Source organism: Coregonus clupeaformis, chromosome 16, assembly GCF_020615455.1.
Source record: "Coregonus clupeaformis isolate EN_2021a chromosome 16, ASM2061545v1, whole genome shotgun sequence".
Lineage (NCBI taxonomy): Eukaryota > Metazoa > Chordata > Actinopteri > Salmoniformes > Salmonidae > Coregonus > Coregonus clupeaformis.
Window position 1 is genome coordinate 57,412,593 of NC_059207.1, and position 23,386 is coordinate 57,435,978.

Here is a 23,386-nt window from a genome sequence, read left to right on the forward strand (position 1 = left end):
AGCTCGGCTGCGAGAAAAGGATAACCTGCTTTCTAAGTAAACTGCCCTTGCTGTAACCCAGGCAAACCAAATCTTAGTTTTAAATGCCTCCTATAGCAAAGCTGTCGATGAGTCGGGTGGCGTTGATCTGTCCCAAACCAATGCACAGATGTTAAGTTCAACTCGGCAGCCCTTGGGAGACTGTACACTCGCAAGGCGTAGGAGATAGGGGAGGCAGTCTGGCCACCTTCATCTATCCGAGAAGATCCGATCCAGCTATCCAACAGCTTTGCCCACTTGAGAAGTACCTACCAGCCCCGGGAGTCAGCACGGATCCTGGGTGTATAGCACGACCCAGTGGCTGTCCAGTGGCACCCTCCCCCACGGTCACCACAGTCCAGCAGGTCGCCAACTCAAGACAGAAGGGTCTTGGGCCATCCTCCACCTTTCTGGGGTTTCCGACGCCATCTGCTGATGCAAAGAGTCAGGCTAGCCTGGCTCGAAGCCGCCATCCCCCCTGCCGGAGGCAGTCCCATCCCGCACCCCCTCTTCATCTTCCTTCCCCATCGGATTTCTTCACGACCACCATCATTGTGGGCAGCTTGATGGTGAGAGATGTTGGCCTGCCTACGGTCTGCGGACCGACCAAGGTCCACTGTCACCCAGGAGCCCGTGTCCATGACATCACCTCCCTCCTGCCCACAGTTCTGGCAAACTACTCCAATATGGACACCATCTTCACTCACACAGGTTTAAACTACCTTCGCTTTAGGTGATCTGAGGAACATTAAAAAAATTTAAACACACTCGCTAGCACAGGGAAGAGAATAATTATGCACTGCCCCACTTTCTTTACTGATTTCTCTGAACTATTATCTATTGTCCTTAAGAACTATGATAAAATCATTGTGTTGGGCGATTTAATATTCATGTTGACAAAGAGACTGACTCCAAGGCCATTTCTGAATCTTTTGAGCTCTATGGACTTTATCCAACATGTTACTAGGCCCACCAATAACCGCAGCCATACTCTGGACCTGATTATTACCAAGAGGCTTTCTATAGACATATCCTCTATTGTTGATGTTGCTTTATCTGATCACCACTGTGTATTTTTTACTACCTTGTTGCCCATAGCACAGGGTAATACTGAACACATTATTAAGAAACGCTAACTCACATCTGAAGTTGCTACAGATTTTATTGAGTATGAACAATACTCATCACCTATTCTGTCTTCTTCTTGTGATGATTTAGTTGACAACTTTAATAGCAAATTAAGGGCAACCATTGATGCCATAGCTCCGGTAAGGTTGAAAAAGGCCACATCCAAACAGAGAGCTCCTTGGAAGAGAAATTGCAGAAAGGCAGAGCGGAAGTGGAGAAAGTTCCAGGTCCATTATGATATTCTGAGAGAGCAACTTGGCATATATAACAAGCCCCTCTACAGCTCAGTTGGTAGAGCATGGCGTTTGCGACGCCAGGGTTGTGGGTTCGATTCCCATGGGGGGCCAGTATGAAAATATATGCACTCACTAACTGTACGTCGATTTGGATAAGAGCGTCTGCTAAATGACTAAAAATGTAATGCCAGAGGGGCTCATTTTTCTAACTTGATCACTAATAATCAGAATAATTCGAGAGCGCTCTTCTCGACCATTGATGGCCTAATAAATCCTACCCCCGCAAACCTATGTGAACTTTCCTCCACATCTAAATGTGATGCGTTTGTGGCATATTTCAGAGATAAGATAAACATTAGGCTGGGTATCAGTCAAGCAAGACCTGATGAAAAGTTTGATTATACGTGCCCTAGCCTAACACGCAAAGGCACTATGGATTTATTTAAGTGCTGCATTCGACACGGTTGACCATGATGTCCATCTGGACAGACTGAAGAGGTGGGATGGCCTTTCCGGTCCAGTTCTAAATTAATTTAGGACCCATTTAACCGGTCGAGAGTTTGTCATCCTTGGTGAACATAACTCTGAGAAAATACATATCACGTGGCATTCCACAAGGTTCGATTTGCGGTCCAGTCCTGTTCAGTTTATCTACGTTACCCATTGACAGCGTTATCAGAACGCACAGCAATGATTTTTACTGCTAAAAAGACGATAAACAACTTTACATTTCTGTGTCAGAGGATTTTAGCTCCACGGATAGATTATTAGACTGAATTAGTGATTTAAAAACTTGACTGGCTCACAACTTCCTCCAGATAAATCAGGACAAGACTGAGGTACTTATTGTTGGAGCCAAAGCACAGAGAATCTGTCTGTACATTTTATTTCTCGGGCATTAAAGATAAAACACCAGGTAAAAAAACCTAGTTGTCATTTTAGATTCTGAACTCAATTTCCAATCACACAATAGGAATGTGACCAAAATAGCGTTTTACCACCTGAGGAACATTGCCAAGGTAGGCCGTTTCTCTCTCAGGCTGATACAGAGAGGCTCATCCATGTTTTTATTACAAGCAGGCATGACTACTGTAATGCTCTCCTGTCTTGTCTACCAAAGAAAGCCATTGGTCAACTGCAAAACATACAAAATGTTGCAGCAGGGGTACTGACCAAGACCAGACGGGTTTTAAGGTCTCTGAAGTGGCTGCCTGTAAGTTTTAGAATTAATTTAAAGATTCTTCTATTGGTTTTTAAAATCAATCCACGATTGTGTACCCCAACACGTCAGACATGCTTTTCAGTTAAGTACCCAGTAGGTCCCTCCGGTCCTCTGGCACTGGCCTTTTAACTATCCCAAAGCCTAGGAACAAGAGGCATGGCGGCAGCCTTTAGTTATTATGCCCCAGCCTCTGGAATAGCCTGCCAGAGAACCTGAGGGTGGCCAAAACTGTGGACATATTTAAGAGAGATCTTAACACACCTTTTTAGCTTTAGCTTTTTTTTTTTTTTCTCTGTTCAGTTATTAACACACATCCTCCCGAGTGGTGCAGTGGTCTAAGGCACTACATCGCAGTGCTAGCTGTGCCACTAGAGATCGATCCTGGTTCGAATCCAGGCTCTGTCGTAGCCGGCCGCGACCGGGAGACCCATGGGGCGGCCCACAATTGGCCCAGCGTTGTCCAGGGTAGGGGAGGGAATGGCCGGCAGGGATGTAGCTCAGTTGGTAGAGCATGGCGTTTGCAACGCCAGGGTTGTGGTTTCGATTCCCACGGGGGGCCTGTATGAAAAATATAAATAATGTATGCACTCACTAACTGTAAGTCGCTCTGGATAAGAGCGTCTGCTAAATGACTAAAATGTATTGTTATTTTGTTTGTTTGTTGTGTACTAAATTTGTTTTTATTTTCATTATTCGTTTTTTTTCCTGTGAAGAACATTGCGTTGCATTCCATGTCTGACATGTGCTGTATAAATAAAGCTTGATTTTATTTTTAAATATGGAGCGTGGTACTTAGTAATGTTTGTATTGGATATGCCCCAAACATAACACTTTGCATTCAGGACAAAAAGTTAATTGCTTTGCCAAATTTTTTGCAGTATTACTTTAGTGCCTTGTTGCAAAAAGGATGCATGTTTTGGAATACTTCTGTACAGGCTTCCTTCTTTTCCCTGTCAATTAGGGTAGTATTGTGGAGTAACTACAATGTCCTCAGGACACTGTATCTAAGCAAAAAAACATTGAGTTAAATAATACTAGCATAAACAGCATAGCCTGACTCATGTGCTAGTGTTAGGAGACAATGAATATGCCAGACATACACACAAACCCTGCCGTGCCCCTTCCCCAGACCTGTCTAAAAGAAAGGAACCCAGGAGAACATGGATGGACTACTACTGTTATTTTGCCCCAAGCTGACTTTCAAGTCTCCCGTCTCTCGCGCTCTCCCTCACAAAGACAATGCCTTTCTTCCAACCCGTCTGAGTAGACCCAGGAGATGGTACACTGCTGTTTTATTAGCCCCAGCTGCTAGGCAGCAGGAGTCAAACAGGAGGCAGAGCAGGTATCTCTCTCTCTCAAATTTCATTTTATTGGTCGCATACACATATTTTGCAGATGTTTTCGCAGGTGTAGCAAAATGCTTATGTTCATTGCAGTAATACCTAACACACAAATTAATATTGAATTATTAGAACGAGCAAAATATATGTATATGATGGTGTGTATAGACATTATGGACAGTATATGAATAGAAAGGGTGTGTACAGCAGTAGTTATATAGTATGAGCCTTGACTTGAATACATATGAAGTGGGTAAAACAGTATGTAAGCATTATTAAAGTGACCAGTGTTCAATGACTAAGTACATAAGGCAGCAGTTTAAGGTGAAGGGTTGAGTACTGGGTGGTAGCCGGCTAGTAACAGTGACTAAAGTTCAGGGCAGGGTACTGGGCGGAGGCCGGCTAGTGGTGTCTATTTAACAGTCTGATGGCCTGGAGATAGAAGCAGTTTTTCGGTCTCTCAGGTCCAGCTGTGATGCACCTGTACCGTCTCTGCCTTCTAGATAGTAGTGGGGTGAACAGGCCGTGGCTCAGGAGGCTGAGGTCCTTGATGATCTTCTTGGCCTTGCTGTGACACCAGGTGCTGTAGATGTCCTGAAAGGCAGGCAGTGTGCCCCAGTTGATGCATTGGGCTGCCCGCACCACCCTCTGAAGAGACCTGCGGTTGCGGACGGTGCAGTAGTGACAGGATGCTTTCAATGGTGCATCTGTAGAGGTTTGTGAGGGTCTTCGGGGCCAAGACGAATTTCTTCAGCCTCCTCACACACACAGAGAACCCAGGGACTGCACATGAGGAGTGGAGGAAGAACACTGGTGTTGCCATGGAAACACCTCCTTGCCAACTCAGCAACCCGGGAGGTTCTCAACCCTTACACAGACCTGCCTAGTCTATCAAAGATAAAACACTTCTCTCTGCTCAGGAGGATTTCAGACTTTAAGCATTTGTGTCTGGCTGCTTACATAGCGCCTTGGTTGGATTATAAGTCAGCCTCTATCAACCTAGTCTTAGAGACACACACTTGACTAGTCACGTACCAGAACGAAGCAGCCTCAGCTACGACGCGGGTCTCCATGGCAACGACAGGATAGAATGTTTAAAAGCCGCCGAACAACGGTGTTGGTACTGTAAGTGCTTTCAGTGAAACAGATATTATTGGATCTCTTATGAAAGGAAATACTGGTGTAATGTATTCAATTCAACATAACATGCATGGAGGGAGTGGTGTTCATTCCACAAAGCTAGTTGGAGATGTTTCCATTGGTCAGTAGTCCAAATCTGTGCTTCCTGCCCTGATACACATCAGCAGGGTGACATGTGTCAAAACATTCACCTTCCTGTGCCATCTCAGGAATTCATCTAGACTGCAGCGCAGTACAAGCCCAATCAAAAATACCAGTCACAGATTTTAAAGTCATAAAGGAGAAGCTTTGAGCTTCATGAGAACTAGGCTACATGAGATAGGAGACAGGATAGAGTGCTAAAATGTTCCATCAATCATTATGCAACTGCTGCACCAGACTTTCCATATTGACCAGACAACATGGAAAATGGCTCTGTTAGGGACAAGGGTACACTACAGGAGAGTGTAAAAGGTAGCGCAGGACAGGAAGAACCCCACTAGGTCATTTAGCTCATATTAGGCCTAACTCAACACTGCTCTCAACCCTCCCCACGGAGAGGCCTGTTACCCTTTCTCCAGCCAGCTGTGAGAACATGATTACCAAACAAGACCAACTGAATCAGTGTTCACTTCAAACTAATGACCTAAAGAACCAGAATGGGCCAAAAGCTTTGTTGTGAATGTACAACAAATAGACAACGACTTTATATGGACATGAATCTTAGTCAAATCTAGTCGAAAGGCAGCCAACGATAAGGAAGCAGCCAAATGGTCTGGAACCAATTTAATAGGTCAAACAAATGATCCACATGTAAATTAAGCTGGAATACTATGATGAGAAAGTATTGTCTCAAGAACAAAGACTAGAGGTCAAAGACCTGGGGTTAAAGGCTGTTTGCCAAGATCTAGTAGATGAGGTATTCCAGTGTTAGAGGCTTAGGGCTGTAGAGAGATGCCATAGTTTGATAGAGAGAACAGAACAATGGCTACTTTCATTGGTTAAATCAGCAGAGATAAGAGTAGGCCTACAGCAGGAAGGGATACTGATACAGACAGTACTGGTACCTGATACATTTCCAACCTCCTTTCCCTCTCCCTGCCTTGGCCAGCTTGACATCTATATAAAGGGCAGTGTACCTACACAAATATTTACCAACCAGAAGTCTGAGCTTGACTTCCCTCATCCTTGGCCAGCTAAAGGGCAACACTGCACCAGCAGAAAGGCAGTGTGTGCTTTTCTGACTTGATTTATATCCGTTTTTGCACTGGGGCTAATTCATTTTAAAAGACAGCTCTCATCCACAAATCATGAGCAGCCTCTGGCAAAGACTCCCACAAACACCATGGATAGCCTACTAAACCAGCCCCAACACCCCAAATAGTGAGTTCCTAGTCTGTGATCAAGAGGCCATTGAGTGCATCTCAGTCGCTTCTTTTCCTTCATCTGGACTCATGTGAGGCATCCAGCATACTGCTTTTATCTCTCCAATGTTTTCAGCGCACATTAAGATGAGGAGACAAGGAGAAATACTTGAGCCACTTAAAGGTCGACTTTTGGGCAAAAATAACAGCTTTAAACTGTATAACTGATCAACGCACCATTATACCAGGTCATTTAATTCGTTTTTTTTTTAATAGACGAATAAGATCTCTTTACCTACAGAAGTGCCATTTCTTACCGATCACTACAGATCCCGTCCAAAAACAAATCCTGAGAAATGACATCAACAAATACTGGAGGAGTTACTGTGGCTAGCTTAGCTAACGAACTAGCTACGTCGGTCACGGCGCGCATGACCAGAATGACACATCTATGAACCACCTAAGGCACACCGCATTTCTGTTTAACAATTGAGAAAGAAGCAGAGTTGGATTGTTTTTCATGCCCAAAGTCAACCTTTAAGACTACTGAGATGCTGCCATTACCCTCTGAATAGTAGGCCCATTTTATCCCTCCTACACACACCACCACCCATTCTCTCCCACTCACCATTTTGATGGGCACACAGGCGAGGTCGGCCTCTGTGACAGGTGTGTCATCACTCTCCATGACGTAGATCCCTTTACGGCTCAGGGCCTGGATGACTGACAGGTGTGACTGCAGCGAGGCGGCCTGGTCCGTCTTTAGGATGAGGGCACACACACGGCAGTAGAGCTCACAGGACAGCAGCAGGTGGAGGACGGGGGGCTTGATGTGCTCTTGCTCATACTGGTCTGTGTAGAACGGGTCCCGCAGGTCCTCTGGGATGTGGTCTGGAGGGGGAGGAGGGGAAGGGACCTGGTTAGTTACGTTGTAACAGACTGGTTGGGTTCCAATTCCTACATCTAGCTGTGTAGCCACCTGCATGAAAATATTTGGTTGCTATTGGTTTCAATTGAATATTTTGGTGCATGCAGCCCTTTGCCTACTTCAGGAATAACCTAGGGGAAACACTGCTGTGATGACTAAGACGCATAGGGCTATACAGTGAGGGAAAAAAGTATTTGATCACCTGCTGATTTTGTAAGTTTTCCCACTGACAAAGAAATTATCAATATATAATTTTAATGGTAGGTTTATTTGAACAGTGAGAGACAGCATAACAACAACAAAATCCAGAAAAACGCATGTCAAAAATGTTATAAATTGATTTGCATTTTAAAATGAGGGAAATAAGTATTTGACCCCCTCTCAATCAGAAAGATTTCTGGCTCCCAGGTGTCTTTTATACAGGTAACGAGCTGAGATTAGGAGCACACTCTTAAAGGGAGTGCTCCTAATCTCAGCTTGTTACCTGTATAAAAGACACCTGTCCACAGAAGCAATCAATCAATCAGATTCCAAACTCTCCACCATGGCCAAGACCAAAGAGCTCTCCAAGGATGTCAGGGAGAAGATTGTAGACCTACACAAGGCTGGAATGGGCTACAAGACCATCGCCAAGCAGCTTGGTGAGAAGGTGACAACAGTTGGTGCGATTATTCGCAAATGGAAGAAACAAAAGAACTGTCAATCTCCCTCGGCCTGGGGCTCCATGCAAGATCTCACCTCGTGGAGTTACAATGATCATGGGTGAGGAATCAACCCAGAACTACACGGGAGGATCTTGTCAATGATCTCAAGGCAGCTGGCACCATAGAGTCACCAAGAAAACAATTGATAACACACTACGCCGTGAAGGACTGAAATCCTGCAGCGCCCACAAGGTCCCCCTGCTCAAGAAAGCACATATACAGGGCCGTCTGAAGTTTGCCAATGAACATCTGAATGATTCAGAGGAGAACTGGGTGAAAGTGTTGTGGTCAGATGAGACCAAAATGGAGCTCTTTGGCATCAACTCAACTCGCCGTGTTTGGAGGAGGAGGAATGCTGCCTATGACCCCAAGAACACCATCCCCACCGTCAAACATGGAGGTGGAAACATTATGCTTTGGGGGTGTTTTTCTGCTAAGGGGACAGGACAACTTCACAGCATCAAAGGGACGATGGACGGGGCCATGTACCGTCAAATCTTGGGTGAGAACCTCCTTCCCTCAGCCAGGGCATTGAAAATGGGTCGTGGATGGGTATTCCAGCACAACAATGACCCAAAACACACAGCCAAGGCAACAAAGGAGTGGCTCAAGAAGAAGCACATTAAGGTCCTGGAGTGGCCTAGCCAGTCTCCAGACCTTAATCCCATAGAAAATCTGTGGAGGGAGCTGAAGGTTCGAGTTGCCAAACGTCAGCCTCGAAACCTTAATGACTTGGAGAAGATCTGCAAAGAGGAGTGGGACAAAATCCCTCCTGAGATGTGTGCAAACCTGGTGGCCAACTACAAGAAACGTCTGACATCTGTGATTGCCAACAAGGGTTTTTCCCTAAGTACTAAGTAATGTTTTTCAGTGGGGTCAAATACTTATTTCCCTCATTAAAATGCAAATCAATTAATAACATTTGACATACGTTTTTCTGGATTTTTTTGTTGTTATGCTGTCTCTCACTGTTCAAATAAACCTACCATTAAAATTATAGACTGATAATGTCTTTGTCAGTGGGCAAATGTACAAAATCAGCAGGGGATCAAATACTTTTTTCCCTCACTGTATACACGAGTCCGATGTTTCGTGGATACCCAAATGTGAACTTCTTACTTTGAAAACTGCACAAGCATCTCTGTAGTATGAAGCTTCTTAGGGAACATCGAACCTTTCAACAATGAAAGGGAATGTGACAACTGCAACTGCTCGCTGTGTAAAAATAACCATGCAATCTCCATAGACAAACATTGGCAGTAAAATGGCCTTACTGAAGAGCTCAGTGACTTTCAACGTGGCACCGTCATAGCGTGCCACCTTTCCAACAGGTCAGTTCGTCCAATTTCTGCCCTGCTAGAGCTGCACCAGTAAAACTGTAAGTGATGTTATTGTGAAGTGGAAACGTCTAGGAGCAACAATGGCTCAGCCACAAAGTGGTAGGCCACACAAGCGTGCTGATGTGTGTAAAAAGTGCTGATGTGCGTAAAAATCTTCTGTCCTTGGTTGCAACACTAACTACCGAGTTCCAAACTGCCTCTGGAAGCAACGTCAGCACAATAACTGTTCGTCGGGAGCTTCATGAAATGGGTTTCCATGGCCGAGAAGCCACACATAAGCCTAAGATCACCATGCGCAATGCCAAGCGTCGGCTGGAGTGGTGTAAAGCTCGACTCTGGAGCAGTAGAAACGCGTTCTCTGGAGTGATGAATCACGCTTCACCATCTGGCAGTCCGACGGACGAATCTGGGTTTGGCGGATACCAGGAGAACGCTACCTGCCCCAAAGCATAGCGCCAACTGTAAAGTTTGGCGGAGGAGGAATAATGGTCTGGGGCTGTTTTTCATGTTTCGGGCTAGGCCCCTTAGTTCCAGTTTAGGGAAATCTTAACACTACAGCATACAATGACATTCTAGACAATTCTGTGCTTCCAACTTTGTAGCAACAGTTTGGGGAAGGCCCTTTCCTGTTTCTGCCTGACAATGCCCCGTGCACAAAGCGAGGTCCATACAGAAATGGTTTGTCAAAATTGGTGTGGAAGAACTTGACTGGCCTGCACCGAGCCCTGACCTCAACCCCATTCGGATGAATTGGAACGCCGACTGCGAGCCAGGCCTAATTGCCCAACATCAGTGCCCGACCTCACTAATGCTCGTGGCTGAATGGAAGCAAGACCCCGCAGCAATGTTCCAACATCTAGTGGAACCCAAAAGAGTTGAGGCTGTTATAGCAGCAAAGGGGGGGACCAACTTCATATTAATGCCAATGATTTTGGAAAGATGTTCGACAAGCAGGTGTCCACATACTTTTGGCCATGTAGTGTATTTGTTCTGCAAGGTGGGCCCAGTTTACTCTGTGTAAATATAGTAATGGCTTGGGACCTACATTTCCACTCAGGGGTTCCACTCAGAAACAGCAGCAGATAGGCTACAGTAACACTAGTGAGAGCAGAGTTGGGTTCTCAGGTTACTCTAGTCTGCAACAAAGTCTTTCCAGTTTCCACTACGAAGGAAAACAAACACTGACCTATGAGTTATCCTAGTCTGTTTGGCATTTGCAATGACTCAACCACCATATTAGGTAAATTACTCCGGTGTTGAAGGATAGGAATCAGATCATAATTGATGTCTGATGATGTCACTCTTGTCATCTAATAGGAAACACGTGTATACAATCCATGTCTTTATGATCTTAAAACAGTAAAGCGGAGGCATAAAACAGAATCCCACAGCTGCCCCTTGCATGTGACAAGCCCACGCACACACTCTCAGAAAGGTGTGATGTTCTTCGGAGCAAAAATAACCCAGCTGAACTCCATTATTCAGACATCTCTCTCTCAGTTGTGGCTGTGAGGCTGAGCTAACAGAACAAACTCCATATTTCCATATCTAAACTCCCAAATCTGCGTGTTATGGCACCCTCCCAGCACCAGTCCTGACTGACTGACTATGGCATAAAGGCAGGGCCTAAAATTAACTTTTGGTCCACTAGCCACTGTGGCAGGTAGATTTAAAAATCTACCAGCCACTCAGATTGTATACCAGACAACCCCCCCCTATAATTACACCAACAAAACACAAAAAAACAGATGAACATGGTTTGTAATGTTTCTAAAACAATAACTGTATTACTAGTAAGAAGTAATGTGGTATATTGTTTAATTTCATTTTTTGTGACCTGAGTCTTCTAATCAAAAAGATCACAGATGAGACAAATGTTCACCTGCCCCTTTAAGGGCGGGAGGTTACCGCAGTAACGCAACTGGAATCATGTTTGTGCCTGTGAGATAGTCTGACAAGTAACCGCGTTGTCTTCTCTTCCCCAACAGCTGAAACGCAAACATTGAAAAACAACCTCGCTTGTGAACAAAGCAATGTAAATAGCCAAGTAACAAGGACACTCACTTCAGTTTACTTTCGTTTTATTTAAGGATCGGACCCTTTTTCAAATTTTCGCCTAAAATGACATACCCAAATCTAACTGCCTGTAGCTCAGGACCTGAAGCAAGGATATGAATATTCTTGATATCATTTGAAAGGACCCACTTTTACGTTTTTGGAAATGTCAAATTAATGTAGGAGAATATAACACATTAGATCTGGTAAAAGATAATACAAACAAAAAAACATGCATATTTTTTTGTTTTGGTTTTGCATCATCTTTGAAATGCAATAGAAAGGCCAGACAGTGAGGTAGGATTCTAGATGTAATGTATATGTTGGCCACTAGATGGCAGCAGTGTGTGTAACGTTTCAGACTGATCCAGTGTAGAATTACATCACAACACAATATTTTGTATCAAGTCTGCCAGAAGTTTTCCCAAATGTGACGAATTGGTTTTCAAGTACATAACTATAGAGAACATACCAATATGCTATGGTAATACAAAATGTAAGTATGCACACTCCCAGGAATGTCATACATGATGGATCATTAGCTTCCCTACAGAAAAGACACTAACCGTCACACATCTAGATGGCCGGGCGGGGTGGGTGTGGAGCCAGAGGTCAAACTGAAGAAACCAGTTCCTACATTTGAATATAAAAATTTATTTTTCAAACAAAACTACATTTTATCTCTGGGACCCTCAGGATGACAAATCAGAGCAGGATTACTGAATGTAAGTACATTATTTACCTTCAGAGGTGAATGTACCAAATCAGTTGCCGTGAAAAGTGTTTTGTTGTCGTGCACTATCCTCAAACATTAGCATGGTATTTTTTAGCTGTAATAGCGACTGTAAATTGGACACTGCAGTTAGATTAACAAGAATGTAAGCTTTTTGCCCATATAAGACATGTCTATGTCCCGGAAAGTTGTCTGTTGTTTACAACACCATTCTAGTCACAAATCGCATATTGAGCAGCAACCGTCCCGTATAAGGGACACCGATCCCGTAGAGGTTAAAGTAAATTACACCACATTTTATACCTGTGCGCTGCGCTTCTAAAAATGAATATTTCACGCAGGGCTTTACGTGCACACAGCCCAGCCAGGCAGTGGTGCAGCGCGAGTTGGGATAGGCTATAGTAGGATTCGTAGTTATTTGACTTTGTGCGATGAATTTACCAGCTATTAAACCAAACGGCAGAAATACTTTGAAAACAGCTACTGCAGCATTTATTGCTATAAATGTGATCATACTTGACTATTTTTATTTACAAATGCGAGTGAAATTCTCGCACTGTGAAGCCCTGACCCCCTGCAAATGTGGCTGGTGAAACAGACATTTTCCTGCCAATGCCAAAATCTACCCGCAATTTGGCGGGTGTTACTGTAATTTTAGGCCCTGCATAAAGGGATCGGATCGTCAGCATTCTCCCATCTGACCACACTAACAGGAAGACATACAGGTTGAGGCAAGCTGAGCACTCCTTGAACCAGTCAACAACACAGCAGCTAAAGTCTGTTTACTGCCATACACAGTCTGAATATGCGCATAACAATATTGTTATGAGTAGTAGGGGTGTGTGGATAATAAACCTGGGATTGTGTCTGTGCATTACAACAGATTCAATAATCCTGTTATTGTATAACACACACAGACAGAGAGACAGAGACAGAGACAGAGAGACAGAGAGAGAGAGTATAATGCATTGAGTGAAAACAAAAGGGGTCTGGCCTGGCTGGGACCGGGGTGGGTCTTCATGTTTGACTTCCCCCTGGAGACGCTGATACTGTGTGGCAGCAGCTTCCCCTCTCCTACCTCCTCTTGCCACAGTGGGCTGGGATAGCCAACTACTGGGACAGGGAGAGGGCTCTGCATGGTAAACACCCTTTCGCTCCATTGCCAGGACCAGCTGTAGTGCATCCCCCAATCACCATCAGACCAGTCAGGAGAGCAGAACAGCTTGCCCCAACGGGTGGCATTCTGACTGGCTGGCTTGCCGCTGGTGTAAGGAGCTTTGCCAGCCATGTTTTGTCTGTGTGTCGGCACTGGGGTGGATACATTTACATTTAAGTCATATCCAGAGCGACTTTACAGTTAGTGAGTGCATACATTTTTATTTTTATTCATACTGGTCCCCCGTGGGAAACGAACCCACAACCCTGGCGTTGCAAACGCCATGCTCTACCAACTGAGCTACACGGGACAGAGATACAAAACACACAGGCGAGAGCATGCGTGCGCGCATTCACACAGACACTCCACAGGGAGACACAGAGAGAAACAGATACAGAGGCAAGCTAACACACGTGACGCAGCCACCCGCTCTCTCTCTCACACACACACACCTGCCCCTTCCCGGATGCATCTCTGATGGGAGAGGCTGTATCGTCTCAGACGGGCTGCCTCCCCATCCCTATCCCCTGCCAGTGAAGTCATTTCATAGAGCCATGCCAGCAATACATGCAGGGGGCATCCCGAGTGGCGCAGCGATCTAAGTGACTGCATCACAGTGCTCGAGGCGTCACTACAGCCCCGGGTTCGAGCCCAGGATGTGTCACAGCCGGGAGACCCATGAGGTTCCCATTGGGAGAAGATCATTACTGCTGCACCTGAGCATAGACCAATGTTTTAGTCTACTCTCTCCATTATCAAACAGTGTTCCACCCCTAGTTCATCTCCGGTCAATAATGTACTTAGATAGCAGATATAGGTTGTCGTGCATGCGACTGTACTGTGATCAGTCTCTGCCTGCATGGCTTTGTTAGCCAGGGCCCTTAGAGCAGATGACAGAAAGACAGTGGGGAGACTCCTCGGAGGGAGAGGAGAGGAGGATGAGTGCCAGGCAGAGTTCGTCATCAGGACAAAAGCCAATTACTGTTGCTGAGCTCTCTGGGACCACGGTTCGCTGTTAGAACACAGGGAGCTTTTAGGAGAGTAAGCCGGAAAACATCCTTAAAATGGGAGAATGGCATTCAAACCACCCATATAGATAACCATTATAAACTAAATCTAGAATAATTTGGTTTTCTTTGTGCAGGCTTGAGTCTGAGTGACATCATGAAATCACAGTAATGAATGCAGAAATCTAAAGGGTAGGATCATGAAATGGAACCTTGGCCTAAATAAGAACAATGTAGGCTATGATAGACTACAATAGACTGCAAAGATGCAGGTGCTTAAATATTACTAGGTGAGGTGACAGGGTTCAGCATCAGTGAGGCCTGTACGGTAAGTTACTACAAAACTAAATAGACCCTTGTTGAAGCCAGAAGAGGCAATATGAAAAGCAATAAGGAAACCATGATATTAAAACAATGGACAGAGCACCATTCTGTTCTTCCAATGACAACAGGCACAGACGACACACTCCATTGACATGACTGTTTAGCAATTAAAGATTAATAGCCAGAGTAAGTGCTCTCTGAGTGAAATTAGGTCACACGTCTCACACATGACAGGTTCTCTGCTAGTGATAGACAGACCTAGCTCTGGCTCCTCCACAACATCTTAGCATGTCTTCAGCATGGAACCACAGCCACAGGCCTTCAATAACAATGCTAGGCCTCATTGCTATTTTAAAAGCATTTCCTACCTGTATATACTGACAAAGCTAGTGGCACTGAGGTGTGATGTGTAATTCGTTCAACATATGCTCCAGTCCAGCTATGCAATTATGCTCCCAAACAAACAATGCAAATGCTGATGTGAGGACAACTGATGAGCTACAGAACAGTGACAGACATGGGAATCTTGTAACCTCTTTCCCAAGCTATTGCGCACAGCGCATACATCCTAAGCCTGGGATATCAATCACTCAGTTGGCCTTAGTGGGAGTGAACTACTGAGTAAAGTACCGTATTTTCTGCACTATAAGGCGCACCGGAGTATAAGCCGCAGCAGCTAAGTTGAATGATATTGAATGATGTGTACATATATAAGCCGCACTGGACTATAAGCCGCAGGTGTTTTAAATGTTTAATTACCATATGTAAGGGTTCGTGCACAGAGGTGATTGTCGGGAAAGAGACAAACTGTCTCGCTCTCGTTCTGTCTCTCGTACCACTCTCGGTTCCACTTTTACTTTTGCGCGCTACCTGTCTCACTCTTTTCCGGCCTCCAGCTTTTCCTGCTGGAGCCCGCCGCTTAAAGGTGGGGGGCGCGGACCGGTCATAGAGCCCATAGAGTTAAAGTTGGTGGACTGTAACCTGTAAAATCCATAGATTTAGGAGGTCTTCTAGTGGCTGTTAGCTGTAAAAATCCATAGATTAGCCGCACCGTTATATAAATCGCAGGGTCGAAAAATGGGGAAAAAGGCGCGGCTTATAGTCCGAAAATTATGGTATTTTTCATCATTTCATTTTAGCAAATCACACGACTGTGAGGCGTAGCTTTGTCCTTGTAGTGTGCTAGCATACGGGGGAGGGTTATGGGGAAGGTGTTGTGGGAGATGATTGGTTGGTAGATTAAGCCAATGCCTATTAGGGACGACGATACCAGTCTCGCAATATTTTTCCCATGGCAGAAATGAAAACACAAAGCAGACCAAACTCTTTGGTCCTTTAAGACAGTGGTTACCAAACTGTGGGGCGCGCCCCCCGAGGGGTCGGCAGGGGGGCGCGCCCCATCAGTTCCTCTTGTCATGTCAGTCATTGCATACCTTAGAGAGGCATTTATAACTTGTCAGAAATGTCCAGATCAACTAGCCCATGTCAGCTAATGTTTTTTGCCCATAGATAGTTGTAATTTTTTTGTCACTCAAATATCACATGAATACACAGACAAAGTTTTCTTTGCACCCCATGACAAAATGTGTAGAATTGCAGGAAATAAGCTTTAAACCTGCAATATTCTCTCCACCAACAAGAGGGTTGTGAACAGTTTGTGTCATGAATAGTGTTTGTGGCCAAAGAAATAGACGTGGCGTGCGTGCGTGCGCGCAGGATGTCCCACCCCCCCCCGAGTGAAAAGGTTTGGGAACCGCTGCTTTAAAAACCTGCTGTATGAAAAATAGTGTGCTATGGCTTGGAGAAAGAAAAAAATTGACACTGGATGACAACATAATGATGTTTGTTTCCACACAATAGGGCCGTTTTCCTAAAGAAGTTAAATCCGCTTCGTTTTTTGGTTTCCTTGCCACGATACTAACGAGTATTGCGATACTGGTATCGGTCCCGGCCCTAATGCCAATGCGCCAGGAGTTTCTCCCGGCTATGTATTGGCTAACGAAGGACAAGTTTGACACATTGGTGCACCAGACTTTGCGCATATCGGCGGAAGTGTTGGGGAACGAGATTAAGAATCTTGCAACCAACTAGAAATCCATAAACTTCAAAATATCTTGGTTGTTTTGCTCTGAAGAAGTTTGACGCGTTTATATTGACATTTTTGTCATTTAGCAGACGCTCTTATCCAGAGCGCCTTACAGGAGCAATTAGGGTTAAGTGACTTGCTCAAGGGCACAACGACAGATTTTTCACCTAGTCGGCTCAGGGATTCAAACTAGCAACCTTTCGGTTACTGGCCCAACGCTCTTAACCGCTAGGCTACCTGCCGCCCATGAACTATTGATTGCTCTACTAGTTACCCTCAACAGCTCAGGGAACCTGGAACAGGCTAATACTAACATTAACACTTGCTACAGTGGTCCCTAACAGTAAGCCAGGCCTGGAGTGCCACCCCAGTATCCGTGGCCCCCTCTCTGGCTAGGCAGAGCCCAGCTGTTGTCTCTGAAGGGCTGGGTGGGTCTGCCTTGTGGTCAAAATAGAGGGTTCAGTTGGAGTTAGCACTAGGTCCAGGTAGCCTATTTTTTGTCCAATTATGTTGTTTACCTAAATACAGCATAATTACGGCAAGCCAGCAACCTTAGGCTATCTTCACAAGAGTGAGAAAGGCTAATATCTTGCCCTGTATTTTCCATGACCTGATGACAGTCTGACAGTAGATTTATACATCAGCTTCCTGCGAGTCCCATCTCACTGTGCTGCTAAAGGCCACTGCACAAAAACAGAATGGCAAAATCTGGTGAGTCAGTGGGAAGTCATATCATTTGCCAAGTCATAGGGGGGGGGGCAGCCAGTTCAGCATGCGCACACACACGCATTTTGATGGATAATAATTGAGAAAATGTAGACAACACATTCCATTCTGAATGGTTCCAACCATCTAGGTCTGTTCCAAGCGCTGCTCATTAGTACTAGCCTAACTGCTGACTGTTAGTATGAGGTGTGGATGAACACACAGACACGTTTCTTGTCCAACAACATTTTCCTGTCCAACAACATGAACCAAAATGTTATCGAGACGTGAGGTTTTTAAAGTGACCAGAAAGACAACACACTCTTCCAGCCTTGCAGATGAGGGATAAAGACAGCTGATCCTCACTTTCAACTCCAGGTTCAATGGACACTGGCTGGGGCAGTGGTGTCTTTCTGGTCATTAAAAACCTCACATCTGGATAACATTTTGGTTCATATATGGTAAACACCCACAAGTGCCTTAGTGAGAACAGTAAAAGAGAAAGGAAACTACACTGAACAAAAATATAAACCGCAACATGTAAAGTGTTGGTCTCATGTTTCATAAGGTCAAATAGAAGATCCCAGAAATGTTCCACACGCAAGAAAAGCTTATTGCTGTCATATTTTGAGCACAAATTTGTTTACATCCCTGTTAGTGAGCATTTTTCCTTTGCCAAGATAATCCATCAACCTGACCGGTGTGGCATATCAAGAAGCTGATTAAACAGCATGATCATTACACAGGTGCACCTTGTGCTTTGGACAATAAAAGGCCACTAAAATGTGCACGTTTTGTCACACAAAGCCACAGATGTCTCAAGTTCAGGGAGCGCGCAATTGGCATGATGACTGCAGGAATGTCCACCAGAGCTGTTGCCAAATAATTTAATGTTCATTCCTCTACCATAAGCTGCCTCCAACATCGTTTTAGAGAATTTGGCAGTACGTCCAACCAGCAATTTGAATGCACATAGATACCGTGACGTGATCCTAAAGACAATTGTCGTGCCATTCATCTTCCGCCATCACCTCATGTTTCAGCATGATAATGCACGACCCAATGTCGCAAGGATCTGTACACAATTCCTGGAAGCTGAAAATGTCCCAGTTCTTCCATGGCCTGCATACTCACCAGACATGTCACTCATTGAGCATGTTTGGGATGCTCTGGATCGACATGTGACAGCGTGTTCCAGTTCCCGCCAATATCGTCGCACAGCCATTGAAGAGGAGTTCCACAGGCCACAATCGACAGCCTGATCAGCTCTATGTAAAAGAGATGTGTCGCGTTGCATGACGCAAATTGTGGTCACACCAGATACTGACTGGTTTTCTGATTCACGCCCCTACCTTTAAAAAAAAAAAAGGTTTCTGGGACCAACAGATGCATATCTGTATTCCCAGTCATGTGAAATCCATAGATTAGGACCTAACAAATGTATTTCAATTGACTGATTTCCTTAAATTAAATTTAACTCTGTTGAACTTGAAATTGTTGCATTTATATTTTTGTTCAGTATGCATGCACCAAAGCATTTGCGCTGTGTGTGACAGGTGACTATGTTTGAACTTTCCAATGCATATGTTGTGTGTGTGTGTGTGTGTGAAATAACTTACCGATGCCATAGGCTTTGGCGAACAGCCACCGTAGGTTGGCGTCTATTTTTGCTCTGGCAGAGTCGTACAATTCCAAAGGTACAACCTCCACTGTCCCTTCGCCAGCTGAATCCATCTTTCTCCGGGTGCTGTGCCCGCCAGCACACAGATCCACATCCATCCTATAAAACAGTCAAATTCAATCATAATCAAATGTATTTATAAAGCCCTTTTTACATTAAACATACTACAAGTGATTTCATGAGTACATTACGTTAACTAGCTAGCTAGTTAATGTTAGCTAGTCACTGAAGTAATGTTCTTAGCCAGCTAACTAACTCATAGCTAGCGTCCTAGCGTAGCTTCTTTGGGTGCCCATCCATTGGACAGGTGGCTAACTTTAGGCTAGCTAGCTTAGCTAACTAGCGAACTGACAACTGGGTGGGCTGTTTAGTTACATCTGTGTCGTACATTTTTTTAAACAAAATAGCCTTGTTAGCTAAGTTAGAAAGCACCTTGGCCAACACAGACGCTAACGTTAGCTAGCTAGGTGGTTAAAAACAACGCTAGGTTACAACAACTGGGTGAATGAAACGGACATTCGCTAGCTAAATCAAACAATATTTTGAATATACCTTCAAAGACGCGATGTGTTCTCAATCCACCCTTTAGATCCAACAGGATAAAGGATTCAACATAAGGACGTTCTTATGCAAGTGCCCGAGCAAAGCCCAAGCAGCACATAGCAGCAGCAAGCTGAACGAACGGTCTCCTCCCAGGCAACAAAAAAACAAATTTGCGGCCTGGGAAATTTGCAGCCACGGATACCCGAGGAGCGTTTACTTACTACCAATGCCAAATATAAATGCACCGAGGTTACGGAACACAGTACTTAATCATTCGGCGTTTTACCGTTTATCTTTCTATTTAATGGCTCATTTTAGGCCGAAGAATTTGACTTATTCGCAAGAAGCACCTTGTGTACCTCCGTGTCCGCGCTTTCCCATACAAATCTAATAGTCTGTCCGTTAGCAATACATAGCTAGGTAACCAGTAACCACTACGCCTGCGTGGTTGCTGATACTATCACGCAACACCCCAACCGAGATTCAAAGTAACCATTAATTCAGTGACAAAGAAGGGCGTATGAAGGTAGATATGAAACAATGTTACATTGTTTTTTTGTTAAAAAGTATCAGGAATGACCCAGCCCATGTGTATGCTATAAGGTGTGTATGCCCATACCAACAACTTTTGTTAGGTTCTGAAATTAGTCCCTGAAAATTCAATGAAACAGTGTAATAACTGCATTTGTTCATAAGTACTTCATATCACCCAATTATAGTATACTGAACAGGTTTGGGTAGCTTACTTTCTAAATGTAATCAGTTACATTTACTAGTTACCACTCAAATTGTAATCAGTAACGACTTTTCGATTACCCCAAACTCAGTATCATAATATGATTACTTTCAGTTACTTTTGGATTACATTCTCCTAAGAAGAAGACAAAAAGGATACATCCGTTGCATTTGGTGTGTCATCATAGTGGTCTCTGACTTGTGATCAGAGTCAGCCTTGCCCAGGTGGAACCCGAGCCGGTTCCAGGCATAGGCGAAATAAGCGGTCGCCCCCGATCCGCAAAAGAAAAAATGTTTTGAATGGTCATCCAACTCCGCCCTCTTTCTAGAGCTCCGACCTGAAGATCACTGACGTCATGATTTGACCTCGTATTTTTCCGAGTTCCCAGTTGTCTTGAACGCAATATAACAGTGAGCTACGAGTACAGGTGAAATTTTGCGTGCGTCTTTAAAACGCCATTATCTTGAACGCACTGAAGTCGGAAATGTCAGAGTTCCCAGTTGTTTTGAACGCGGCATTAGTACACCTGTTGTTTATGAATGATGTGACAAATAACATTTGATTTGATCACAGTGTAGCGAGCAAGGCTCCTGGTAATTTATGCTTGATCTGAAAATGTGGCAGGAGGCGCCGTATGTATGGTGTGACGCACTTACTTAGCCTCTGGAGGCACGCATAGGCCAAATTGAGCTCTGTACGACATGGTCGTGCGCATCTAAAAATTAAGAATACTGAGGGCTCTGCATTGACATGATTGGTTGACGGTATAAACACATTCACTTCCTTGACAACTTCCTTCACAACAGCTCTGCGCAAAAGTGTGAATGCCCTGACTTCTGCAGAGGCCATATCACCCTAAATGCTGCAAGACCAATGCAGATGGCAGAATGACCATGCAGCGCCTTTAATCTGCGTGAGTGTGTGCGCAGGAGCGCAGCTCCCCAGGGACTGCCTGCACAGAGAAGCACGAGATTGAATTTCACTAAACTTTTTAGAGTTTTCCCCCTTAGTTAAGACTATCAAAGTTTCCCTTTACTGTGGGAATTGTGATCGAATCAACGCAATATTAGCCACTTTCGATGCAACATACAGAAACAAAATAACTATGCAAGACTTAGTATGCAAAACTAACTATGCAAGAGATTTTGTTGTAGGCAGAAGGCATTGGAGTAGGATTCTATTGCATTGACAGGTACGACTCAGCCCATACTCTACACAAACCACTGCGGTGTAACCAATCAGAGCTGCAGTAGGCCTATATGCAAATAGGCCATTACCATAATGGATCTGTGCCATTCACTTTGAACTGGACTGTGTTTACAGTATGAACTGTCATTAGTAGATGTGCTTGTTTTGAGATCAAAGGGAGAGCTGCATGTAGCCACATGTGCACATTTTGTTCATATCCTTTGCTAGTTAGTGAGTTATTAGCCCAGTTATAGAGAACGTGTTGTCAGCAATGGGGGAGTGATTGCTTCATACAAGAGCACAAAACATGTACATTTTTAGACATCTTTGAAAAGCAAGTCAGGTAAATAGCTTTTTTTTTGTCTTAAAGGGCAGTGTTGTATTTTGAGACAGGCTTGAATAATCTAAGTAGCCAATAGGCAGAGGGTAGCATAATTTGTCTGATTCTCTGTAATAATGGTATGGGATTAACAATGCATTTTTTTTGTAAAGTGGTTTCTTGCATCAAACAACAACCTTTTCAGTCACCTCCTTGTCTGAAGGACAAATGAATAAACAGTCTCATGGAATGTAGGCCTACATTGAACACCACACATTGCCTGCTACTGTAGGCTGAACGATAGAACAGCTATTTCCATGTTAAAATGATATGGAATGCATTTTCTCCATTGTTTTTGATGTTAGGCCACTCTGGTAGGCCTATATTATGATCATCCACAGTAGCCTACTTGACCACTGTCTGAAACTGAAACTTAAAGCGGGTACAGCCTCAGTGTTCACAGTAAACGCATGCTGGAAGTTGCACAGAATACTAACAATGTTCACGTTTGTGCTCAGCAGACCTGAAATTTGCTCAGTGCCTGAAAAAAATAGAGAGAACATTGCTTCTGCAGAGGTCGCATCACATTAAATGCTGTATGACTAATGCAGACTTCGGACTGACCATACAGCGCCATTCAGTCACTTTGATTTGCGGATCGTGGCGTGTGACTTTCATGAAATAGTAAGTGAGTTCGATTAGACTGAACCAGGGTAAACCGTGCTATGGCCCATCACATCACCGGGCAGAAGCGGTGAAGGAGGAGCGCCCGGCACAAATTGAGCATCACCGGGCCATAATGTCTACAAAACAGCATGATGAACTGTTCAGAAACATAAAACATGTATTTTCTATATATATGTTATAGTTTTCAAAGTCGTTTTCTTTGAGAAGCCAGGTATAGCGATATATGCATTTTTATAAGGGTTAACACTTTTGCATGTGAAAACACTGAATCCTCCACGTGCTTGGCATATGTCACTTTTGTTTTCAGCCGACTTTGCAGTTGGCTTTGACCAGGGCACCCAGGTCACCCGTGGGAGGCAGCCCGGTTTCAAGACGAATGCAATCAACGCTAACCCGGTTCACCCGGGGCAGGCCTGGGGCATTAATAGAATCCCCTCAGTTTTGATCCATAGATATTAGGTTCGATCACGTCCAACATTTGTAATTGCACATGATAAAACGCTACATGTTAGCTTTTCCCATCAGATAGCCTAACCAGGCACACTTAGCCCTATTCTAACAACACCTTGGACATTATTATTTCCTGTAACAAATTCTGCATCAGCCAATAGGCCTACTCCAAGTCGCTATTCACAATTTACCCACAGTGAGGGAAAACACGGGAGTTCTCATAGACCACATTGACGATTTTAATTGGCTGGTGCACATTTTGAGAAGAAAAAAAGTTTAAACTTAATGCTGTAACTTTTTGGGAGACAGGACCAAAT

General features: G+C 44.3%; 1 protein-coding gene across 3 annotated transcripts in view; it reads right to left on the minus strand.

Annotated features, from left to right (window-relative positions):
• Positions 1-20,738, minus strand: part of LOC121585197 (calmodulin-regulated spectrin-associated protein 1-B) — a 44,064-nt gene extending 23,326 nt beyond the window's left edge. For 2 of the 3 annotated variants that reach the window (XM_041901623.2, XM_041901622.2), the window contains exons 1-3: positions 19,699-20,737; positions 19,085-19,245; positions 7,056-7,318 (exon numbers count right to left, since the gene is read on the minus strand). In XM_041901623.2, the coding sequence (XP_041757557.1) occupies positions 7,056-7,318; positions 19,085-19,244 (423 nt within the window). In that variant the 5' untranslated portion in view covers position 19,245; positions 19,699-20,737. Of the gene's footprint in view, positions 1-7,055; positions 7,319-19,084; positions 19,246-19,698 lie in introns of all 3 variants that reach the window. The other variant, XM_041901624.2, reaches the window with a different exon arrangement.
• Between the last annotated feature and the right edge of the window lie 2,648 nt (positions 20,739-23,386).